Source organism: Falco rusticolus, chromosome 2 (assembly GCF_015220075.1).
Source record: "Falco rusticolus isolate bFalRus1 chromosome 2, bFalRus1.pri, whole genome shotgun sequence".
In the NCBI taxonomy this organism is placed as follows: domain Eukaryota; kingdom Metazoa; phylum Chordata; class Aves; order Falconiformes; family Falconidae; genus Falco; species Falco rusticolus.
The window spans coordinates 68,849,798-68,873,251 of record NC_051188.1 but is presented as its reverse complement, the minus strand read 5'-3'; the positions used below and the strand labels follow the sequence as shown (position 1 = coordinate 68,873,251).

The following is a 23,454-nucleotide window of genomic DNA, read 5'->3' as shown; positions in this document are numbered from 1 at the left end:
GTCCTTTTGCAATGCCCTAAGTATGCTTGTGTTTACCTAGTAATATGTCACCCTGGTGCTAGGCACTGATGCATAGAAATAAAACATGCAATACATGGAGTTTTAACTATTCTGGCATGTTAATAAACTATTGTTACTGACAATGAGCTTTGCTAAAGTAAATAGAAGGGAAGGTGTGAATGTAATCTTTGCTTAATCTTGATAATCATCCTTTTAATGTGGAGAAAAAGAAATGGATTCTAAGATTTGTATAAGAAAAATTTAGAAATAACCTTTTTTTTTTAGCCATTTAGAGTATTTGTTGTTTTTTCATATGAAGTATCAGAAGGGTCCAACATGGTTTGGGAAAACCCAGTCGCTGGAGCTCTTGTCTGAATGTTTTGTTCTGTTTATATTGAAGGGATTGGTGAGATGCTGGCGCTGATGATTCTCTCTCTTATGCAGGGTCGGCATGTCAAAACGGGTCAGCTGGCAGCCATCAAAGTCATGGATGTTACTGAGGTGAGTAGAGGAACATTCTGCTTTATTAGTAATACAGGTAAAATCTAATAATGAGAGGTGGCATATGACTTACCTTGTATTTATGTTGAAGGGCATAGTCCTGCCATGTGAACGTTTGCTTTCTGTTTGCAGGACCTGACCTCTCGAGCCCGTCTGCCCTTTACGAATTTTCTGTGTGCTTGTGTGCAGGGGCCTCTGGCCTTCACAAATTGCTTAGCTGGTCCCAGGTGCATAAGCACACATAGCCCCCTTTCAGAAATTTCTCAGAAGTGGGAAAAAAGTCAGATTCCTCGCTTCCCACAGTTTTTCTCTTAAGTGTACCATCTTGCTTTTACCAAAAAAGAAGGTGAGGAGGCTCCTTGCCATAGAGGACAGTGGTTTCCCTGGTGCATTTTCAACCTACAAAGGGTATACGTTTATTCAAAGGAATGGGTCCAATAAAATTCCAGGAAGCCTAAAAGCAGAAACATCTGCAGGAATGATGAGCAGACTGCTGGCAGAATTCAGCAGTGTAAAGTAGTAGTTGTAACTGACCCAGGGGGATTTACTGTGGAGCTTTAGATGGGAAAGATGAGGAATTAATCCAGCCAAAGAAATAAAAAATATATGACTATATTTGAATCCTTAGATGTCTTGCAGTTTATGCTGTTCAAAAAACAGTTTAAATTATGTCTTCAAAACAGATCAGGAAAAGCATGGGGTTTTCCCTGTTGATTCCATTTGTGTTTTATAGAGTTATATCCGCAAATGAACAACAACAGCTTCATATTTAAAATCCATTGAGATCCTCCTCTGTGATATCTGCAATGCTTGACTGATATCACAGTTCTGAGGAATTGCACCTCTTCAAACCAAGCATCTTATTTGCTGAGCTCCTCAATCTCATATAGGTATTAGGAGGAAAAATACGTTGATGCATGTGTGTTGCACATAGTAGGGGTCTTTGGCAAGCTGGTTATATTAAGCAAAACTCCTACAAGGGTGTTGCTGCAAAATGTTTTATATTTTAGTGTGTGTATATAGGCGCCAACAAGTAAAAATGGCCTTGGAGACAAGCTCCTAGGCGAGTGGCTGGGCTGTAATGGGTAAGCAGAGAGGAGAGGGAGGAAAACAAGAAGGCAGGGCTAGGTCAACTGATAGGACTTCAGTCATATCTCTGAATCTCTTTCTGATCGATGGGCACTGTGACTGCCCCTCTCTAACTTAAGCTGTTGTGTCTGCCAAGAGCTAGACATTCTTGCTTTGTAAGATGACCTGATAAAAAGCAATTTTCAGCTGGAGATTTTCAAAGGCTGCCTTCATGAGGAGGCAGTGCTCTCGCTGCAGTTAACAAGCAGACAAACCAGAGAAGAATGAAGGTGAGTTGACACACAGTGAATGTTCTTTGCACAGCAAATGTTTCCATTTGTGCAGCAGTTTTATGCAGGGCAGCTTGCTGGACTGTGCACAGCAAAGGCTTCTTCCATAACATTAAGACTGGCTGTACTGCACACTCCCTCTGTTTTTAATAGCGTATATTAATCACAAACAGTTGTAATGGAGAGGTTGCACAGCAAAAAGAAAACAATTGGAAAATGCTGTATAGTATGGCTGAGCTCATGTTGCAGGAGATGGATTGTGTTTTGAAAGTTTCTGTAATTTTTGGCTGGTTTTGAAAAACTAGTGGTATATTGGCGCGGTCTATCTTATCTCACAAACTCATGCTTTTTTAGGGGATGAAGGGCAGTCAGAGGGAGGAGCTTGGAGATGTTAGCCCCATGCAGCTTAGAAGTGGTGTGGTTCCTACCAGTGAAGCTCATGTGTTTTTGCTTCAAAGTAATGAGTCTGCAGAGGCTGAAAATGTGATGTAAATTCTTCAAAGTCCTGCTAAGTCAGCTCAACTTTTTAACACCAGGCATGGATGATATTATTGCTAAGACCAAGCATGGGTGATACTGTTACATGTACCATTTTCTCAGTGGCACATGTGGGCACAGGATATTCCCATCCACTCTTGCTCACTGGTTCCTTGCCTGTTTCTCAACACTTGTGCCGGCACAACTGCCCCAGGGCCAGATGGTGACCTGGATCACTGAACAGGCCCCAGTTCTAAGCTAAAAATACTCTCACTTCTCTCTTTCCCCTGGTTATTTATAACCTGGATTGGTTCATTGATCTAGTTTAGCGCATGACATTACAAACAGTTGTGCCGTCGCTGTGAAGAAGGTGGCGTGAGACTGGAAAAGAGCTGCTGCCAGCCATGGGGGAGAAAGGGCAGTAGCTCAAATTGACTTTGCTGGTAGAGATGTCCGTATCATCAAGCCATGGCTTTGGTTCCTCAAGGGATGGTTTCATGAACGCCTCCTTCTGCTGGTGGACTGTGCAGCTGCATCCTCGTTCTAGCTCACCACAGCTTATGGGGACGGTGGGAGGAGAGAATGTGGGGACAGAGGGGGCAGTGACTGCCACCCTCAGCACTGTCCTGAAAGAAGTGCTGAAGGAACCACAACCTCAAATTTACCATCTCTGCCTGCTTCACAAGCTACAGTTAGATGAACTGCTCTGGTAAGCTAATGGTAACACTGTGTTCATGCCCTTGGGGAAAGAGGCTTGAGTGGGAAATTCCACAAAACTGAAAAATTGTGGGGTTTTTTTGATGAGTGGCTACTGAAGCTCTAGGTGCTTTGTGCCTCTGTGCATGCTTTACTGGCAGCGATATGCCTTTCTGCTTAAATACAAGTAGTGCCGTAGAGGATATCTGTGTTGTCTAACCTGCCTTGAGAACAGACACAAGACTTTCTTCTGGGATACCTCTGATCCAGTGCTTGCCTTGCCAGACGCTTAACAAGGTAGAAAGCCTAATGGGTCGGCATGCTCTGTGGGCACACCCCAAATTTTCAGTTTTCAAGCCCTCAGTTCTGCAATTCACACATTGCTCAGGATCAGCAAGGTTACGTCAGTTCTGGGCTGTAAAGCTTTGATCACCCAAATGGGAGGGCTGTCAAAGTCGGAGTGGTGGCTTACCTTAGAAGTTTTGGTTGGCGTGAAGAAAACAAGGCAGTGTAACCTCCAACTAGAGACACCAAAAGAAACTTTACAGCTCTGTAATGTACATGGCACTGTGGAAATGCTCTTCATCCTTCTCAGCTTTTCTTGTGGTTTTCTCTTCAGATTTTAATTTTGAAAAGAATGGTGGTAAGGATGAGAAAAGAGGAGGTGGGCTGAAGATATCAGCTTGATCTTTGAATATATTATGACTAGTTAGTACTGCTGCCTGAAACAGGGGGGTGTTGATGTGCATAAAACTTTCCTGTCTCTTCCACTTTCCTCCTCTCTAAACAAATTAAGAAAAGACTCAGAAGATTGAGTGGATCTTTATAGATCTTTAGATTTACAGCACTAAAGCAAGCACTAAAGGAACTGTAAGATCTGCAGGATCTGTAAGTCTTCCTACATAATGGTGCATATGTAGGCCCTATTTTCGCTTTCTGAAGGCGAAGCTAGAGCACGTGTAGGGTGAAAAAATTTCACTGGAGCATAGAATGAATAAAACCAAAAAACCACCAGTTGACATCAATTGACAGCTATTCTATTGTTGGAATGAGCCCAATGACCGTAAAAGGGGAACAGTACGAGCAATCAGCATGTACATGCTTTAAAAATTATTTTCCAAAATGTACATATGTAGGATGACTCTCAGGCTGCCTGTGTGTTGTGGGGAGAGGCACGATTGGAGAGATTCCTGTAGTCTGTCTTTAATCTTTTTATTGTAGGATCTCTGTTCCTTTTGGGGCATTGTTTTGGAGAAGGCTGTGTTCAGTCCATGCTGACCCCTTCCACTCGCTGACCCTGCTGTTAGGTTGCCTTAAGCTCCTTGCTGTGCGCTGGTGTGCGGCACTGTAGCATACCAAGTGAGCTGTGACTGATGTTATCAGATGCAACAACACAAGTATGCTGTAAGATTTGGCAGTCACCGTTTTAGTTAGAAGAATCCATTTTCCTGTGAAGCAAGTAACATTTAAAACCTTAGCAAAGCTTACTTGGCAAATCTGCCTGCATCTAAGCTGTTAACTTGCATTAGACCTTAAACAGATGGCTTGATTCTGCTTAACTGTTTGGAGGCTTTCTTTGCAGCTGCATGGTTGTTTCCAGTGTTACTCCTGTGTTCCCCTTCCAGCGATGCTTTTCTCTTTGAAAGGTTTAGTAGCTGATTTTGAGCGAAAAACACAATCGCTTCATTTCTGTTTGTTATAACCCCTGATGCTGCTGCTGCTTCCTCCTACCTCTTCCCACACACACTCTTGGCATCCCTTAGGAAAGTTTTCCGCATGCCTTTTTTAATAGCAGCATTTCTCAGCTCTTGTGCCCAGTGTTTCATGACTTGTCCAGTCTAGTCTGTGTAAAATTATGCTAAGTAAACAACTGGATACTGTATCCTGCTGATGTATGAAAGAAGCTGGATTGCTTTCAGTGCTTGCCTGTCTTGCCCTTTCTGTACGTGCTCTGCAGAAAAATTAACAACCCCAAACCAAAATCTCCAGGCCTGTAGAGAAACATGGCACATCTCCTGTACCTAGACAGGAAAGGTTACCCGAATTATTAATTACCATCTTCCTAACTCTACTGACTGCTTTTTTCTGTTGCAGTAGGCAAGTCACTTAGATTCTTGTGAGTCTCTTGTCTTACAGCCTACGTGGTGTTATAAACTGCGATCATATGGATGATCTATCCATCATCCATAAGGCATCCTAAAAGTGGTCTGCAGAAACACTGCAGATAAATAAAAATGTGTGTGTTTTCCCACACATGCAAGCAAACAAAAGGAAGGGAAAACAAAAATAATAAACACCAAAAGTTTGCGCTTTTATGTGGGGTGTGTGTCTTTTTTTTTTTATTATTTTTTTTCATGGAAACCCATAGACAGTCTGTGGATTTTGATTTGTTTGAAGGGAAGAAAATTACAAAGTTGATGCTTCACTCTAGAAGGCTGGGAAATGCAGATCATGATCCTCTCAGCACTGTGCAACAGAACTGAATTAAGCCAGTCTGAAGAAGCTGAATATGGGCTGGCCTTTTAGTGTGGAGACATGAATGCACTGCTTTACCTGGCTTAGTGCAGCTGCCTGATAGAAGTACTTACATACCAGTCCATGGCTGTACTTACTGTGAAGTTAGCCAAAGCAAGCAAACCTGAAGCCAGTAGAGCTACCAAAAGCCTTTATCATGTCCCTTCCTTTTTTTGTGAATTGGGGAAAATGGATCAGGGACCGAAAAATCCAGATTGTTCCCATGGGCAGTATTGGCACCCTGCTTGCTTGTCCCTCAAATGTGAGGTTGCTTACTACTAGTCTGTACAAAATGTTGTAGTCTTTGGTTAAACAGTTACCTGGTGAAACACAGAAATTCTGTGGAAAAGGAATAAATAGGAAAGATATTTACAATGTGGACAGCCCTTCTGCTTAGTCTGTTCTGAAGCTGATTAACCTCTGATCTCTTTGAGGGTTTAGGTCAAAACAAAAGAAAAAGGGGTGGGGGGGTGGGGAGGAGAAGGGGGAAAAAAAAGGTTGCTTGGAACTTTCTATTACAGTTCAGAGGAGAACAGAGCCAGCCAGAGTGGTCCCTTGAGCTGTAACGTCTGCTATGGTAGGAGGTCAGAAAGAGCTACAATAGTCTTGCAGCCAGCGGGGCAGCCTTTTTTGAGCTGCAGGGCATTTGTGTAACTTACTGTTCTCTTCCTTAATTTGAGAACCTGCACCTACCTCTGCTGCATGTCCTTGCTCAGCAGCTTGGCACAGTTCTCCCTGCTTTACCACCATGGCCCTGATGCCAGGAGGCTCAGCCCTGCAGTGCTGGCAGGATTGTGATGCTGGCTGACATCTCTGTGGGACCAGGCTCTGCAGCCGCTCCTGTCAGCTCCATGCTGCTTGCTTTTCTGCGAGATCCCTGTTTGGGTCATGCAGAAGTCATCTTGTCTGTCTTCAGCATGACAACTGTGTGTAGGACCTCGCATGGGGGCTCATGGTGTCCAGCAGGTCACAGCGCCCTTGTCCTTGGGTGGCAGAGCAGTGCTTAGCCTGCCAGCTCACACTCAGAGTAGAGCGACATGTAACTCTGGAGAGCCTTTTGTCCTCACATTCATTCAAGGAGCAGAGACTTTTATCTCCCAGCAAGGCAAATACATCTAGCACCTGGCTTGAGTCAGTTCTGCAATTTTTGGACGTGATCCAAGAAACTTTCCTGGAGCAGTGCTGGCACCAGTTTGGATAAAGGACAGACTTTCACTCTCTTCATCTGAGTCCTGGGGTAGTTAGTAAGACTGTTGCACTGGAGAAGCTCATCTGGGAAGGGGAGGATGTCAGATTTGATGCAACTGCAAGAGGGAGGTTGAATAGGGTGCACCATATGTGGTTTGAGGTCGGAGCAGAAAGCCATGGCTGTTTCCAAGCAGCTTGGGAGATGATACACAACATGGATTAACTGGAGAGAACTGGTGTTGAGCACCAAGGCTCTGCGCTGCTGTGTCCCAGCAAAGAGCAACTTTACACTGATAATGTGTGATTGGGGGAAAAATGGGCAACAAGGAGAGAAAAAGAGATTTAAAACATTTATACATGCTTGGTTCTCTATCTACTTTTTTCAGCATACGGTTTCTTCTTAGTGCAGGATTTCCACCTGAGTGGAAGACTGTTTGCATGCACAGCCTATTCGTTGGTTGTCCTTGTGGGCATACTGCTCTATATATTTTTAACATGCTTGTTTTGGAACCTGACTGTTTCAAGGCTGGAAGAAACAAATGCTTTCCTTTTGCCAAGAAGGTCCTTGAGGGCACCATTGCTGCCCCACTGGCATCTATTATCTTTCAACAGCAAAAGTGCTTTGACTGTGAAGGCTTCATGATGCTCATTTAGTAGTATTCCTGTTGCATGGCTTTTCAACTGAGGCCAAGAGATGGCTTCATACTCAAGGTTGATTATGGATCACCGTGTTAAGAAAGTGCAAAGAAAACGGTGTTGCCTCTGCCTTCTCCTCATCTGTATGCTTATGCCAGGTCTGATGTGCAAGGTTTTTGTCTTGTCTAGCAGAAAATGTTTTGCTGGTGCTCTGTAAATCGTAATGTGGTTTAGATTACACAGACTAAATTTGTGGCCACATAAAAGGAACTTTGCGGTAGTTTGGAGCACAGAAGAATCTCCTTGTTTTAGTGAGACAGCTTTAAAATTTTGCCTACCTGGCTGTAAGAGAACCAGATAACACTCTGCTGTAGCACAACAGATGATGCTCAGGATATACTCCTCATCTGTGGCACTGAGATCTGTTACTGCTCATCAGTATGTGAGAACACATGCTTAGTACTGGAACATAATGGAAACTAGAAGGCTGTGTAGGCTACAGCTGACTTCCATTGGCAGAAGGGCAGGATTGCGTATTAAGAAGATTTCTCTGCATGTCTTGAGCTCTTTGTACAAGTCTGGACTGTTTCTTCAAAAATGTCTTCCCTTTGGTCTGATGGTGCAACTGCATTGACACACTCAGAAGGAAAGGATAAGTCATCTAGGTGAGCTATTGACGTCTGTTACCATCACTGTAATGAGCAGGACAGGTGCTTGAATTCTAGCTTTTGGGCACTGTTTACCAGTCCAAGTGGGCAATACTCATGCATTTAAAAGTAATCCTGTGCCTGGTTTTCTTCAGTCCTTAGGCTTGGTACCTGCAGTAATCTGGAAACCTGCTAACAGTGACAAGGCAGTCGCTAATGACAGTGTGATTTCATATGTATGTGAATGACTGGTAGCATGTATCTATGTTAGGGAAATCTAGACCCTAATGCTAACAGTGATGATGGCTTAGTGTGGGTAGTATGCAGATGCTTTCACAGTTGTGATATTTAACCTACTGGCCATACCTGCACCGACGTGAATTTGAGCAGTAATAGTGTGCACAAGTTCTAGAGATGGAGCATTTCTTCTGAGCCAAGGGGAGCATTTGTGCAGGTGGCCTTGATGCGGGCGATTTGTTGCTGCCTTCCCAAGCACTGAGGTCTGTTTGTTTGAGGTGTCTGAGGAGATTTGAGTTCTGATGGGAAACAAATGTTTTGTGTGCAGATAACAGCAAAAAGTACAGGGCTGCATTTTGTATCATTTCTGTCAGACATGCAGCACAGCTCAATTAACCCCTGGTGAATCAGACGCATTGTCTACTCAAGGGAAACAAGGCAACCCTGTCACTATAGTGTTAAAGCATGTGTGCTCTTGCCAGTTTGGGCAGAGCAAAACGAACAGGGATTGTGACGGAGCATTGTGCTTTCATTTTAGCAAGTATCTAGGCTGAACTTGCGTCTGTGGCATATTCCTCCTACTTGAATAGTCAAGCAAGAGATCCCAGGTCAAGTATAAGTTGTTGTCTTTCAGAGGTGCACTTGAAAATTTGGTTTGGGCATTAGGATCAAAGGCAGGGGAATTAATTTTCTGTTTTTGTTAAAGGGGCTATATGTGCTTGAAATGTAATCTTCCTTGACTGTTTTTAATTGTGATTTCATAAACCACACCTGCCCGTGGGCTCCTCCTGTTTTTGCTGCGACATTCCATATTTTTATCTTGACTTCCTAAGGAAATGAGGCTTCTTGGCAATATTGCCTGTGTCCTGTCTGCTTTTCCACCAATTACCTTTTGGATCTGCTGGCCAACTTTGGCCAAATTTGATGATGAGGAAAAATTCCAAAGATACAAAGTCCTGACAAGTTATGTGAATACTGGCAAGCTGTGTGGAGGAGGGAGAGGCTGAAATTTATAGCCTCTGCTTTGGGAATGGTAGGCAGACCTTAGCCACTGTCCGTTATCAGTCAGCTGGCCGCTGTTTTGCAGTAAATCAGGAGGGCTTTTTTTGTTTGTGGTTTTTGTTTTGTTTGTTTGTTTTGTTTTGTTTGTTTTTTAAGGAAAAGTTATAATGCTTGACTTTCCAGTGAGTGCTGCAACTATAGGAGTGTGTGCAGGGTAGCACATGCAATCTACTTTTAAGCATTTTAGAATCTCCCTTTGGTTCTTGCTTTAGTTTATGGTTTCACAAATAGTCTTGTACATTTGGGATTATCCTGCATGATCTCTCTCCTCTTTTTCATTCTTAACATGTGCATACGTATATATAAATCTAAAATAGCAATGTTATTCTCTAGCATTTAATGAGACAAAATGGTTTGCTCTGAGTCCCTTGACAGTGTCCTTTTGCAAGATGCAGTTTGAGTAATTGTGTAGGGACTTGTTGGCTAAAATACAGTCTTAAAGCCCAGCTCCTAAATCTAGAGATTATGGCAGCAAGTGCTAATGCTCAAGGAACTGGGAATTCATTGTACTCTAAGCTGGCTTGTAACCACGGTAAATGCTCCCCTTGTGCTTAACAGGAAAGTGTTCTTCTGCCCCTGTGCCTAGTCTCTTAAATATGCAATTGGAGGCACACGGCTGAGCTAAGCATTAAAAGAGCCTTGAAGATGCTGTGTAAACTAGTTTGGCTGATCAGTGTAGGAGAAGATGCTGTTTGTCTCTTGAGCCTAGAAGTGTCTCAAGTTCTTTCCAACAAGGGTCCTGTGCACATTCCTCTAGATAGGTTTAATCCAAAAGGGATTAAAGCCCACTGAGTGTGCTTTGTGTAGCCTCTCTGGCAGAGAACATTTTTCTACTGTTAAATAAAAGTGCAAAGGTGTTGTCATTAAATTGTAAAGAGTGGTGCTTCATAATAAGCACGTGGTTTAGTTTTGCTCTTCTTTCTGTGCCATCTCTCTTAGTAAGACCCTGCTTCAAGCATGATTAGGCCAATGGGAGTCTGGCCAAAGAGGCATCTTTTTGTTCTGATGATTCCCTGTTGATTTTTTTCATGTCAGATTTTATTTCTCAAATGTTTTGATCTGAACGGTGTGTCTGTGAGAAGTGAGGGAGTTAGCAGCAGCAGAAGCTACTGTTCCTGCGTGGAGAGCAAGCAACATTGGTGTTGTGTTTTGCCTCACATCCACCGGGTAAAATAGTAGGTTCTTTACCCAGCACGACACTGGTGCAAAAGACGTGGTGAGAGTTCATCAGCCTGCTCTCTTTTGCACCTAATTCTGCAGGATGATGGGGGCCTTCACAGGCGTCTCTCTCTCTGCCTTGTGGAGGGGTCAGTTCCAAAAATAAACTTTCGATATTTTGCATGTTGGTTGGTGTATGAGTTGTTTCTGCAGTGCTTCACTAGAGCAGGGATATTTTCCATTGTAGCTCCTTCTTCCCAAACTAAATTTTAGTGTCTGATTCTAGAGCTGGTAAGAATTAAGTGGAAATCCTAGTGTAAATGCAGCAGCCCACGGACCTTCAGATAACAGTTACCAGTCTGGCAAAGCACCTTGGCTCTGTGTGCAAGAGCAAGACAGGAGAGTGTCCATGATTCCTGAAAATAATTTTCTTATGTGGTGTATTTTACTGAATGGAATTGGGCCAAGAGACCACAGGCAGCAGGGAGGGCGAGCATCCCCATGGCTGGCTGCTGGCTGCTTGGCTTCCCCTGCGCTAACCTGTCCTCCCAGCCAGGCAGCTGTGAGTCACTGCTGTGGAAACAGTGATGCAAAGGCAGCACCATTAAGGAGGGTTTTATTTGTTTCTTGCGTATTTTACCTCAGCGGCCTTTTCTCTAGCATTTATTGGTGTTTCCTCTCTTTGAGCCTGTGAGAAAACCCCATTATTTATAAATGAGTTAGTTGTTTTTCACTCTGAATTTTTCTCTTTGCTTCTCTTGCTGTGCCCATTTGCAACAATTTGTTCAAATGGGAGGCCTTGAGTCAATTATAAAATGAGAGTTGCAGTGATTTATAGATCAGAGCAAACAAGTCGCCACTCAAATTTGAGACCCTGAGGGTGATGTCAGTTCCTATTTCAGAATTGCTGCTGCTCCTCAATTCTGGTTTGGGAAGAGTTTGGGAAATGTACCTAGCCCAGTCTTGATTTGGAACACAAATTGTTAGTTTGCACTGTTCTTGTAAAAATGGACGGATCAGCGTGCAAATGCAAACACATTCTCTTTCCCATGGCTACAAAAGTAAACAAACAAACATGCATGTAAATTCAGGAAAGGATTTCTCCCACTGGCAGGAAAGAAAGGAGGAACATTTGCATTTTCTATTTATAAATATTCAGATGGCATCCTGTTGAGATAGCAGTGCTTCCTCCTGACATAGGTGTCTATGGGTTTTCACTATTTTCTATTTACTTCTCCCTCAAGACGTGATTTCACAATACAGCAAAGCCAATCTGATGTCTGGCTGCTACTGTAGGGGCATCCCTGGCTCTCTCCCCCTCCCCCCTTTCCCAGCTCCCCATGTACTATTTAGAGGGCTCCATTGGCAAAGAAGTATTTTCTTTTTTGTTTTGAACACAGATTAGCTTTCTACTGTTTTTGCCCCAGCAAAAGCTGGCTGCCGGGGGTGGGTGAGAGGGGCCAGGCAGGGCAGGGAGTGGGAGAGGCAGCCAGCAGCCAGGAGCAGGTCTGCAGCAGCAGCATCTCTGCAGCGTTACAGCTGTGAGGCCACCTGGGGCATGTATCCCAGCAGCCATCCCTTTGCAGTGTGAACCCATCAGGAAAGCTGGCTGCGACGCCTTTCCGACAGCCTGGATGCATCTTCCTAGGCCACCTGCGATGGCCGCTGAGGGACTGTTTGTGGTGCTCCACACCTGCAGATACAGGAATAAAAGAATGGAGTGTAAAAGTCTTCTGCAGGTATTCCCCCACCCTCTGATTCTTTCCACTGTGCAACAGGCTATTTTTAGTCTTGTTTGCTTGCCTCAGAAATTACTTCACTTTCTGCTTTGGACCATTTCCATAACATTTATTTTGATTCTTAATTCCAATGTTCAGAATAATGTCAGAGCAAAGAATTGCTGGGTGGCAAGCTCGGTTCCAATGGCAGAGCCAAAAAACACGTGCTGAGGATGTGATGCCAGCTGCCTCTCATGTAGTGACCCGTGGGAGATTGGCTTAGGTGAACCACATTTTGGACCATGCCCCGTATTTGCAGGCAAAGAACCTTGTTAATCCTGAGTTTAATGGTGCTTTGGTTAGTGAATGGCAAAAGAAAACAACCCTTTAGTGGGCTAATCCAGGTAGGCAAAGTAGATCTACCTCTGAAAGACATCTGTTTGCTTTAAGTGAAGTCCGGAATCAAAAGCCCAGCCTGCCCTTGCTGTACATGCTTGTGTGAATTGCTTATTCACTGGATATCACTTTTTATTCCTCCAGATATTAGTTAGGTATGATTTAAATCAGCAGTTTCTTTGGCAATAATGCGGTCTTAAGGTATATAAGGTGTTAGAGCAGACTTCACTGTGGGAGACTGCTCATTTTACCATTGTTGCATATGATATAATAATTTGCCACATTGAGGTATAAAAAAAATATAGTTAGTTTCCTAACAGGTGAATTTCATATCGATGGTTGATAAAGCAGAAGAATGCAAATCAGTGGGTTTGGGCAGATTGTTGTAGTTTCATAGGAAAGACCTGCTGACACAGTAGCATCCCTGAGGCAATGCTGGATCCAGAGGGGGTGAAGACTGACGGGCAGTTAATAGGAATTTTTCTTAGAGAAAAATGAAGATGTTTCTTCACTGGTCTTCTCTGCAGCGTGGTGATGCATGGGATGAATACAATTGTGGAAACTCAGGTATTCAGGAATTGTGTGTTTGGTGGACAACAGAGATCGTGCCTATTGCTAAGGTACAATATACACCAAAAAGTTGTATTTCAGTGTTTGAGATTAAAAAAAAAAAAGATGACATCTAGTATCAAGCCTACATTCTTGTGAATTTTCTACATTTTTTTTCCTGAGTCTTAATTAAGAACCACTCATGATGGATGGATGCCTGGTTTGGATTAGGGGTCTAATCCATGATTGTTCAAAAAGTACTGGTATTCATCAGCCTTTGGAAGACAAATAGCTACCTAAGAGTGTGGATAAACATCCACAAACACTCTGCTTAGCATGGTTCCACAAGCTGTTACATGCTTCTGGAGACATGGCCATCTTGACCTAGCATGGCTGATGAGCTGTCATCTCTTGTGCAAGTGTTTGTATACATACATCCTCTTGACTGCACTCAAAGCAAGTACTTGTGTGACTGCTGTGCTTTTGGCCATCACCAGAGGGCTTCAGAGTGAGAAACCTTCTTGCCTTCCACATGATGTGAAGAGCCAGAAGTTTCTTCTGAAACCTGATAACACAGCAACGTAACAGGGACCATTGAGTTATGAGACCATAGAAGCTTACTGGTGTTCAGCAGTTTTTTGTATCTTCCATTCAGAGAACTCATTTCATCTGAGTTTTTTTTTTTTTTTTTTTTTTTTTACCTCTTTTTATTAACTTTACAAGATGAATGGTAAAACAGGGCCTTACCTGGCCCTCTAGGTGTGAGGCAAGTAGGGCTGGTGGGCAGCTAATAGCAGATGAAGGGTTTTGTGGCATCCTGCACTTCCCTGAAGGGAAGAGACCAGGGGATGCAGGTGTGCACAAGCATGTGCCTGCTCTCCAGACCAGTGCCACAGTGTCGGTGTTGGGGACAGGTGGCCAGAACTGGCTTGCGACTGTTGCATGACTGTACACACTATGGCTCTTGGGGTAAAGTGTCTACTCACAAACCAAAGGCATAAGGGAATAAGGGCTGTATTGTATGAAAGACGACCTTAGCTGGATGTCTTGCTTTGAAGAGGTTTGCCAATGAGTTGGAGAGCTGCCCTCAGCCAAGCCTGCTTTCAGTGAGGAAGTTTTATAGGACATGAAAAGCAGTAATGTCCTTTTTTTCCACCGTGCCTTGCCTTTATATGCAGCAGCGCACATGCACTGCTGTCATCCCTTGTGTTTTGGATCAGCGGCTCGGCGTTAGCCCAGGGAGAATTGTGAGCGCCTCTGGTTTCTCTTGGTGGTGTGGGAACGCTGGAGCACATAATGGCTGTGATTCAAAGACAAATGCTAGCTCTTTGCTACTGATCACTTTGGCAGAAACCTCCAGATGCTCAGAGACTACAGATGGAGCTGATTTGGGGAGAGTTGTTTTTTGTTTTGGTTTTTTTTTTCTTCTTTTTTTTCTTTAAAAAAGCACCCACAACCTTAGAACTTCCTTTTTTCTTTTATTATTATGTTTTGCTATCTTTGTAATAGCCTTCTTGTTCTTCCTCATCTGTACCCCCCACCCCTCTCTTTTTTAATTCATGCCAGCCAGAGCGCAGCTAAAGGCTTTTTCCTAGAGGAGCATCATTTGTTAGTAAACCGGCAAAGACAAGCTTAACCAATTTAACCAGCAATTTCTGTGAGGCTTTCCTTTTTGACTGGGCTTTGGGATTTCTTCATGTGCCCATTGGAGGGATGGGGCTGCAGGAAACCACAGGAGAGGAGCCTCCAGCCATGACGGGCTTTGTTCAGATGCCTGTAGTCTGGCAGAAGCTGACCTCCACAACACATGGTCTTTCACTTAGTTGCCTCTCTCCAGCTGTTGGAGAGGTCTGATTTGCTGTGTGTGGGATTTCTGCTGCTTCCATGCTGCTTGGTAATGTTTCCAAACCAACCAGTGGATTCTTGCCTTGGTGGTGGAGCTGGAGCTGGCAGGGGTGCTGCAGCCTGTCCCTTTGTGTATGGCTTCATTGTCACACACTGTCACAGAGCTCTGCTCTGAGCAAATCCGGTGCCTTAAAGCATTTCCTCCTCAATTTTGAAGCTCTCCAAACAATCCAGGTTTCCTCCTTTGGATGTAAGTGCTTCCCCCTACCTCCACAATGCTTTGGCTAGGCTGGTTGCTCTTTGTTCAGTTTCGATCGGTGTGATTAAGGGAAGGTTTTTTGAGTCCATCACTTTGTCATGTTATGGTCCTAGCGTAGTGCAAAATGGTTGTATGTGTTAGGGTGAATACCCTGAGCACAGAATGACAGGCCTCGTTCAGCTCATGAATCATCTTCCCCTGACACCCTGAGTAGTGATAGCATTACTTTTGTTTCAAGGGAAAAGTCCCTGAGAAGACCATTTATCTGGACAAGAGAGGCCATCTGTTTGGTCTTTTTTTTAAACATGCAACTTTTGATTTTATCCTTAATGAAAGTGCTGCTCCAGGGTGTTCGAGCTGCACGCAGCTCCCGTGCAGACAGTGGTGGGTGGGCACAGCTGGGCAGGCTGGGGCCACATTTGGTGCAGGAGTTGTGGTGGCTGCTGGAGGCTGGGGAAACCAAAACAGTATGCTTTCTGAGGGAGATCAAATTATTCCTGTATAGGAGGATTTTAGTAAAACATGCTACACCTGCATTTGAATTATAGTCAAGTTGCCGAGCGTCACTTCTTAGCAGTGGCTTGTGGTACAGGAGTGGGCTGTGCCTGTCTGAACTGCCTGTCTGAGAAAAGAGACCCCAAAGCAGATCCCAGCTAGCTCACAACACACACACACACATCCTTTTTCTGCTGCCTTTCGCTTTGAACATGTGTGATGGCCAGCAAGTGGAATGAACAAAGAAGTGACCCTGTCACCAGAAACCCAAAGGAGCAGCATTGCCTTTCTCCTCCCCGGGGAAGGCTGCAGCCTGGATGGGGAGGAGGTTGTGCTGTCACCTCTTCCCTGCCTGGTGCAGGGTTTTTGCTTTCTGGGTGAAGTGGCGTGGTCTCTCAGGTTTCTCTTGACAGCTTTGTGATTGATTTAGGGTTGACCTGTCAAGGGAGAGTTTTGGACTGAATAAACCTCATTTTCTTCTTATCAGCACCTGGGTATTGGTGCCTGGCTCCCTTGTTCATATTCAGACTGGCATACACATCCACAGTTTTAAGCAGTTCTCCGACAATTTATTATGTTTGTCCCTGTAGCCCTAAGGGTCCCTTTTGCTAGTTGTGGTGCAGTTGCAAAAGGCAAGGCAAGGCTGGCAGGTCGGGGGCTGGTGGGAGCCCCTGCTTTGCAGCTACAGGGGCAGCAGGACAAAGAGCAGCCGAGCCTCACCAGGAGCCAGTGTTGGGGTTGGGAAGTGGACTCCTGTCCCCAGGCTCCTGCCAGCGCTCTCAGGGTTTCAGCCTAGGAGTGAGAGACTTGGGCTGGGATCTGAGCTGTTTGTTTTTAAACTGGAGAGTGAGATGCTGTAGTGGCTCTGATTTTTGAGGTGAAATACCGTTTAATAAATGCAAGCCTGTTCATAGTCCAGCAGCAAAAACAAACACATACTGTAGTATCAAGACCATTTATATTTTCTCCAGTCCTATTTTCTTGGCTGTTAATCTTGGTCTCTTTGTCACCCGCCCAGCTAAGGGTAAATGCAGCTGGGGTGTAATATTTTCTGTTAATACTTGTTGCTTTTATTTATCCTGATGGAGGCATAAGAGCTTTTCTTCTGAGGCAGGTAAATAATTAGCTGGCTGTAGGCAGCTTCCTTGCTTGGAGAGGGGGAGGAAGGGAGAGAGGGGACTGTGACACCCCGTCTGATAGATGGGCATGAGCATCTTGTGGCTCTGTTCATTGTTAATTCACTCCTACAGCACCTCTCAGCTGTGAGGTTTCCAGGCGTGCTTGGCAGCACCGACAACAAAAACATCTGGTCCAAAAATATAGTTCCCTTCTGCTGGCAGCTGCATGAAAATGATTTTGTACATAGTGGCGTAACGCCAAATGCACTTACTTGTACACTAAAGTGCACAGCCTTTATAGAGCTTTGGCAGTGCAGGGCAATTTTAAATGCTGTGCATAAGTCAGCATTAATCTACCAAAGAAATTCAAAACCTCAGCAACTGATTTTATAAAGAGCTCACTTATCACGCATGCCCAGGCGTGGCCATACCTTTATACCTGTCTAATAGCTGTTCCTTTCTGAACACAAAGAAAAAGCCTTTTGGTCACAGCCCTGGTTGTCATCTGTCCTCTGGAAGAGTTTGACACAAACATGAAGGGAAATTTGCCCCTTGCAGACTTCTCTGAATTCTTCCCAGACATTTGGCTGTTGCTGATAGAGGTTGACTGTCTCCCCTCTTGTTGTGGGAAGGACCTATTCTGTGCTAAAGAAAATGTTAGCTGTGAATCAAGTAGTTTGTGTGTCTGCTGGTAAATTGTAATTTGAGTGATCAGACCTGATAATTACAGAGTCATCATCATCATCATCTTGTCAGTCAGTTGTAAATCATTCTGTAATGGATTTCCTTTTTAAAAAAGAGCTGTATTTCTGAGTGCAAGTGTATTTTAGAGGTAAAATATAATATTCATATTCCTTCCTGCTTCGAAAACCCTTAGGGTTGTAAGTGTGGATCTCATTTTTACGTGAACAAGCCAATTGAAGAGAGGTCTTTGCTCTGGGAAAGCTGCTCTCAACGCAGGTATTTCTAGTTACGTCTTTTGTGTTTATTCCCACAGAATAGCTGAGCTTGGTGGTGCTTTTTCACCCTCAAATCTGCTGTTGGGTTGTAGGTTTCAGGAATGCTGAAGAAGAGCATGGAGAAGCAGAAACCCCTGGTCTGGCCTGGCATCAGTCATGGCTGGGGTTTGCACACTGCAGAAGGAAACCATTCCTCCCCAGCAAGAAGCAGTTGGTTTGAGGGCTTGGACAGGGTATTTCAGTGAGTGTGTGTAAACTGCCTTACAGCTACCTGATGTTAATCCTCTGCTCTGTTGCTGCTGGAAGGAGCAGTTCTCACCAAAAACAGAGAGAGGAGGAAAAGGTGGAGATGGTGGCAAAGGGAGGAGGAGCAAGCCTCCTCCTGCCAGCTTTTGAAGCAGTCGTTGCTTGCAATGCCAGTGAAAAATACTGAAGGTATTTTCTGGGGTATTTTTAAAATTGAAAATGGAATTTGACAAGCCTGTAGGGCTTGGTCAGGTCTCCTCCCTTCTCACCCTAGCCACTCATGGTCTGCACAGACAGTATATATTCAGCCTGTTTCTCAAACACACGACAGTGAGGTGGTGTCTCAGCTTTCTTTGCAGTCCCTTCCACCCCTTGTCTGGTGAGAGGAATGGGCCTTTGAACTTCTTGGGTTCTCCATGTTTGTGCCTGGCATTTTGCATCTGCAGTACTTCCTCTGTGTATGGCAGAGGAGAAGGTTGCGGATTACCGACAGAGGCTGAGCAGTGACTAATATTGGACAGGAGGTGCTGAAGTGTTGAACCTTTAGGCAAAGATTACCTGCAATTAAAACTTGTAAGGACTTGTGCACTCACACTGTCATTCAATCATGTTTGTAAGACACACGTACAGATCAGACGATTCCTTTTATTCCTGGGTAATTTACATATTTTGGCTGCTTCACAAAAGAAACCTTGTGTTGAATAAGTCAGATCATGATCTCACACTAGTCCTTGCTTACAAGGTGTTTCTTGGAGGCTGTAGCGTACCCAAAATTTGAAGTTTTCCTTTTGTGGGTGTAAAACAGAGTGTAGATTACAAGCGGCAAGTACAATCGCTGTTAGACCTCTGTCAGAGGTACCCCACTCTAGAAAAGAAACATTAAGTCTATTTCTTCATAATGATGGCCTAAGTGACATGTCACTTCACAGCAGTGGATTGGTGCGCTGCAAAGAAGATGCAGTAATTTTGTTTTCAGAGTTTTTCTTAGTACTCATTTTCTGACAAAATGCAGGACTTTGTTAGTATTGCAGGAGGAGTTTTAAATATTTGGAAGGAAAAGTTGCAGCACTGGCAACATTTTAATGAGCAGGATTTGCTTAATTAAAGCCTAGAAGACTCGGGGACTGCGGACAGCTGAGGGATTAGCAATGTGTTACAAAGTTCTTCTTCCATATACCAGTTGATGTGGGTTCAGAAGCCTCGGCTGGTAATAAAACTGCAGTCGTCCAACCGCGGTTTGCTGGCCTTAACTGTTGCTGCTACCAATAACCAAAACCTGGATTCATTCTTTCTAATTTTAGGCATGTAGCGGTTGTGCTGAAGGTTGGAGCATAGCTGCTCTGGGTGCCTGCGATTTAGTGTGGGGGAAAAGGTGCCCGTAAGGGGACAGGTCAGTTCCACCTCAGGTGGGACTTGTCCTGTAGAGGGGTGAAGGTCACTGGTGGGACTGTGTCTCCTGGAAGTGCAAGGTGCTTGCTTTGTGGCTGGTGCTGCTCACTTCTGGCAATTGTGGTGGTGCTTGTTCATGCACCCCCCTATATATTTTTTGTTATTTAATTTTTAAATATATGATTAGTTTTGGAGTATCATTGCCAGTCAGTTCCCACCGCTTCGCAAATCTGTGTGTTTGCTTTTGGTCTAAATAATATTACGTATTGAGCAGTGCCAAACCCTCCATCACTGTTGGGCAAAGAAATGGTGGCATGTGATGGAGCTTCTGAATTTCTCTTGTCAGGTACCTCTCCAGCCCCATGTCTCGTTAAAAAAGGATCCTATATGAAACAGCCCTGAGGAAATGCCGAAGTGGGATTACTTTTCCTTCCTCTCTTTTGTTCTGTTCCTGTTTGGCTGTGTGTGATTACAGCTTTTGGATTTATGATCGCAAACTGTTGGGATATTTTATTTGGTTTTTATCATATATGTTTTATTCAATGTACAAAATGAAAGAGGGGCTGTAAATAAAACCCTCTTCCTTATTCATCTACAGGACTTGTTGATCAGTTTGAGTGCGAGGCTGTATAATGAACAAATCTGTCTTTTAAGGGGATCAGTGTCTTCATGTAATTATAGGTTTTCATGATGTGACGTATGTACTAGAAGAACATTCATGTTATGCAAGAGCTGCCATTTTTAATGTATTTTATCTTCCCAGCTTAAATTTCTGCTAATATAGCTTCTGTGTGGTGTTTGGTACATAGGAAATCCACTTTCAGTCATTTCAGCCTTTTGATTTCTTTTCTCTCTCAGATGTTTGCCTTCTGCCCCACTACCGTCAAAGTTAAAGCTTAGTTTCAAACTAGAACTTTAGTTTCTTGTTGAATCTCTCCAGCTGCATCAAACCTGCAGGACTCGGGAGCCTTCTCCATCTCCAAAGTCCACGCTGTGTCCCAGCAGTGTCCGCACTGCACATGCAGGGAGGGACCCATGTGTCAATCCCGTTTGGGAAGGGCGGGAGTGGCAGAGCTTCACACTGCCTGGGGAGAGCAGGGGCCAAGCAGTGGGCAAATGCCTCCCCTGGCTCTCTCCTCCCAAGAGATGCTGCTTTCCTTGGCATCAAATGCACACTGAGATTTGAAGTAAAAAATGTATGCAACTTTTTGGCTTTGTGCATAAGCCTGATTTCTCTTCAGCATCTATGTCTCCTGTTATTGTCGGAGCTTGGAGCTTTGCATATAGGAGATTGTTTTAATTTCTTTGCTTCACACACAGACTTATTCTTCATATCTGCAGCGATGGCTTTTTCTAATCACAAAAAAAACCTGAGACTGGATGTAGAATTGTATAGCAACAGCTGGTTTTACTGTGAATAATAGTAATGGAAGTAGGGTACCGAACCTTCCCACTTTTATGAGCACTCTGAAGATGTCAGTACAAGACGAGTTTGTTGCATAGTTTGTAAATAATTTAGGCTTGATGAGGATGGACAGTTGAATTGTACAGCTGGGATAAACATGCAGTCTGAGCAGGAAACTCTTAAGTAATCATGACCAGGATTGAGGGAGTAGCCTTGGAAATGGTTGGAGGGATTTGCCCTTAGGTTTCTGTCTTGGTTGTCTTCAGAAAAGCCCATGGCACCCTGGGGTTTCACTGGGGGATGTTAGAAGTGGTGCAGTCTCTGTGCCTTCAGTGCCTTCAGTGCAGCTCATTCAGTGACCAGCGAAGGCATCGGGGACACATCAGGCAAGAAAGAAAATACTGTTGTTGGCGTGATTGGCAGAGGAGGTGGTTTGGGGGGAGACAACAGACAAGTATTGTCTTCACATGGTTTTTGGCTCCTTCCTGCCTGCACGTGATTCCATCTCCTGTGCCTGCACAATGCTGTTACACAGGCTTCTTCAGGCAGTGCTGGGATCCTGCTTAAGAGCTAGCCCTCCCTCATGCTTTTTTGTCCACTTAATTTAATTGTTGCTTTATGGCTGCAGCCTCAGCGATGGCACTGCTGTGAACAATTTGGCTCATTTTCTCTCTTGTTTCAGATGGTGCCTTTAGCATGCAGTAGAGAGGGTGCTGTGCCAAGGGGAGACAAAGCAGCCTCTGTTTTGCATGTGTTGGGAAGTGTGTTTCTAACCTGCTTGATGAAATCTTGCTACTGAAGGTAACCAAATGTGGTCATAAGGACAGCACTGTTCTGCCAGCCAGTTCTCACAAAACTAAGATTTTTTTTTTGACCCTTGGAAAAGCATCACAGCCGTCTCCTGCAATCGCTCTGCCTGAGCAGTGTTGCTAGTTTGCTACTCCCGGCAGTGTGGCTCTGTGCTGACAGCAGAAGCAAGCCCAGAGGCTGATGGGAGCTCACAGTGATCAGATAGGCTCCAGAAAGCTTGCAAATGGTAAAGCCCATGAAGGGCTTTCTCTGCATGGGCTGCATATGTGTACAAGGGGAAAATTCTGAGAGGTGCCCTCACAGTGATGATGGGGCAATGCTCACCACCCATGCCACTGCTTGCTGGGTATCTGGTGCTCCTTCAGCATCACTGAGTGCGTGGCATGACTGCTGCATTTTCTTAAGGGTGAACAGTCTGGAGGCCTTTGAACAAGCACATGTTTGGGAAGGACTTGAAGAATGATGCGGAGAAACGAACATGTTGATGCCAAGATGGGAAGAGTCTGTGGGTAAGGGGTCTGTGAAAGAGAGAACTTGCACATGAATTGGGACAGGCATGGTGAATGCTGGGCATGAGAAGGTAGCAGAGGAGAGAGAAGGGAAATAAACTTCCATGAGGTCTTTAGCTTGAGGGTAACAAAGCTCAAAGGCTCTGTAAAAGACTCAAGAAAGACGGGATGTAATAAGAAAGTTGGAAACTTCTGTATGTTAAGATTTAGGAGGGACTTGTTAAATGTTTACTGCACGTCTTGATTAAAGTCTTTTCTTCTAAGCGGTTTAGGCTTTCCCTCTCAAGAAGCCTGTGTTTGGTATTTTCTTTTCAGAACTACTTCATGTCATATTTCCAGTTCTAACACTGTTGTGGCATCGGAGGGGATTGCATTTTTCCACATTGCACTCTCTGCAGTGCAAGCTGCTGTGCTTTACTCAAACTTCCTACCTTGGCAGGCACTGGCAGGGACTTGCCCGGCACTCAGAGTCTCATTGCTCTTGTGGTTAGGTTCCTCCCAAAATTACAATGTCCTTCTTAGCTTGGAGGCAGTGCTACAGCTCCCAGTTCAAATACTGTGCTGTGTGCAATACTGCCCCAACTCTTCTTACCAAAGCATCTCCCTTGTGTGTGAGAACTTTATTAACGAGTGTATGTATTATGGATTCCAGCACCAGAAAAGGTCACCTTTTGTGCTAGGCACTATTCAGACTTTCCCTGTCCTAGACAGATTCTGCTCTGAATGGATGCTGGCCAGGGTCTGGCATGTGGGGAGGAGGGAGGATGTGACATACAAGCAGAATAGTTGTTTGTAAAAGTTGGTGTCATGATTTATCCAGAAGGATTTTTGTTTGCATTTGTTGGCTTTTAAGACTTTTTTATTTTTTTATTTATGTGGGTGGAGAGCAGAAATGAAGAGTGAGAGGGAGCGGAAAGGAAAATAAACTGGGTTTCTTGTGGACTTTCTCCTGTTTTTCTTCAACCTGCATGTCGGCTTTCCACTGTTGGGGAGTGATGTTAATTCTTCAAACACTTGGTTGTAGCTTAAAATGACTGGATGCCATTTGTGCGGGGAAAGCTGAGATTTGTCACTGTCTCATTTCTTAAATCAAAAAGGAAAGTTACTGGAGGGACTAATTTGTATTCCCCTGCAAACTGGTTTAGGGTAGCATATAAATCATGTGGTGCGACAGGTAAACTTGCTCTTACCTTCATCACAGAACGCTGTCTTGCTTTATCATTGCTTGACTGTGTTTTCTCATTTATGCTTCCCCTCATCATATGGCTCAGGTAAACAAAAT

At 44.2% G+C, this 23,454-nt stretch overlaps 1 protein-coding gene across 12 annotated transcripts in view; it reads left to right on the top strand.

Moving 5' to 3' along the window:
* MAP4K4 (mitogen-activated protein kinase kinase kinase kinase 4) overlaps positions 1-23,454 on the top strand; it is a 170,806-nt gene that overhangs the window by 80,810 nt on the left and 66,542 nt on the right. For all 12 annotated transcript variants that reach the window (XM_037375977.1, XM_037375969.1, XM_037375976.1 and 9 more), the window contains exon 3: positions 445-501. In XM_037375977.1, the coding sequence (XP_037231874.1) occupies positions 445-501 (57 nt within the window). The remainder of the gene's footprint in view (positions 1-444; positions 502-23,454) is intronic.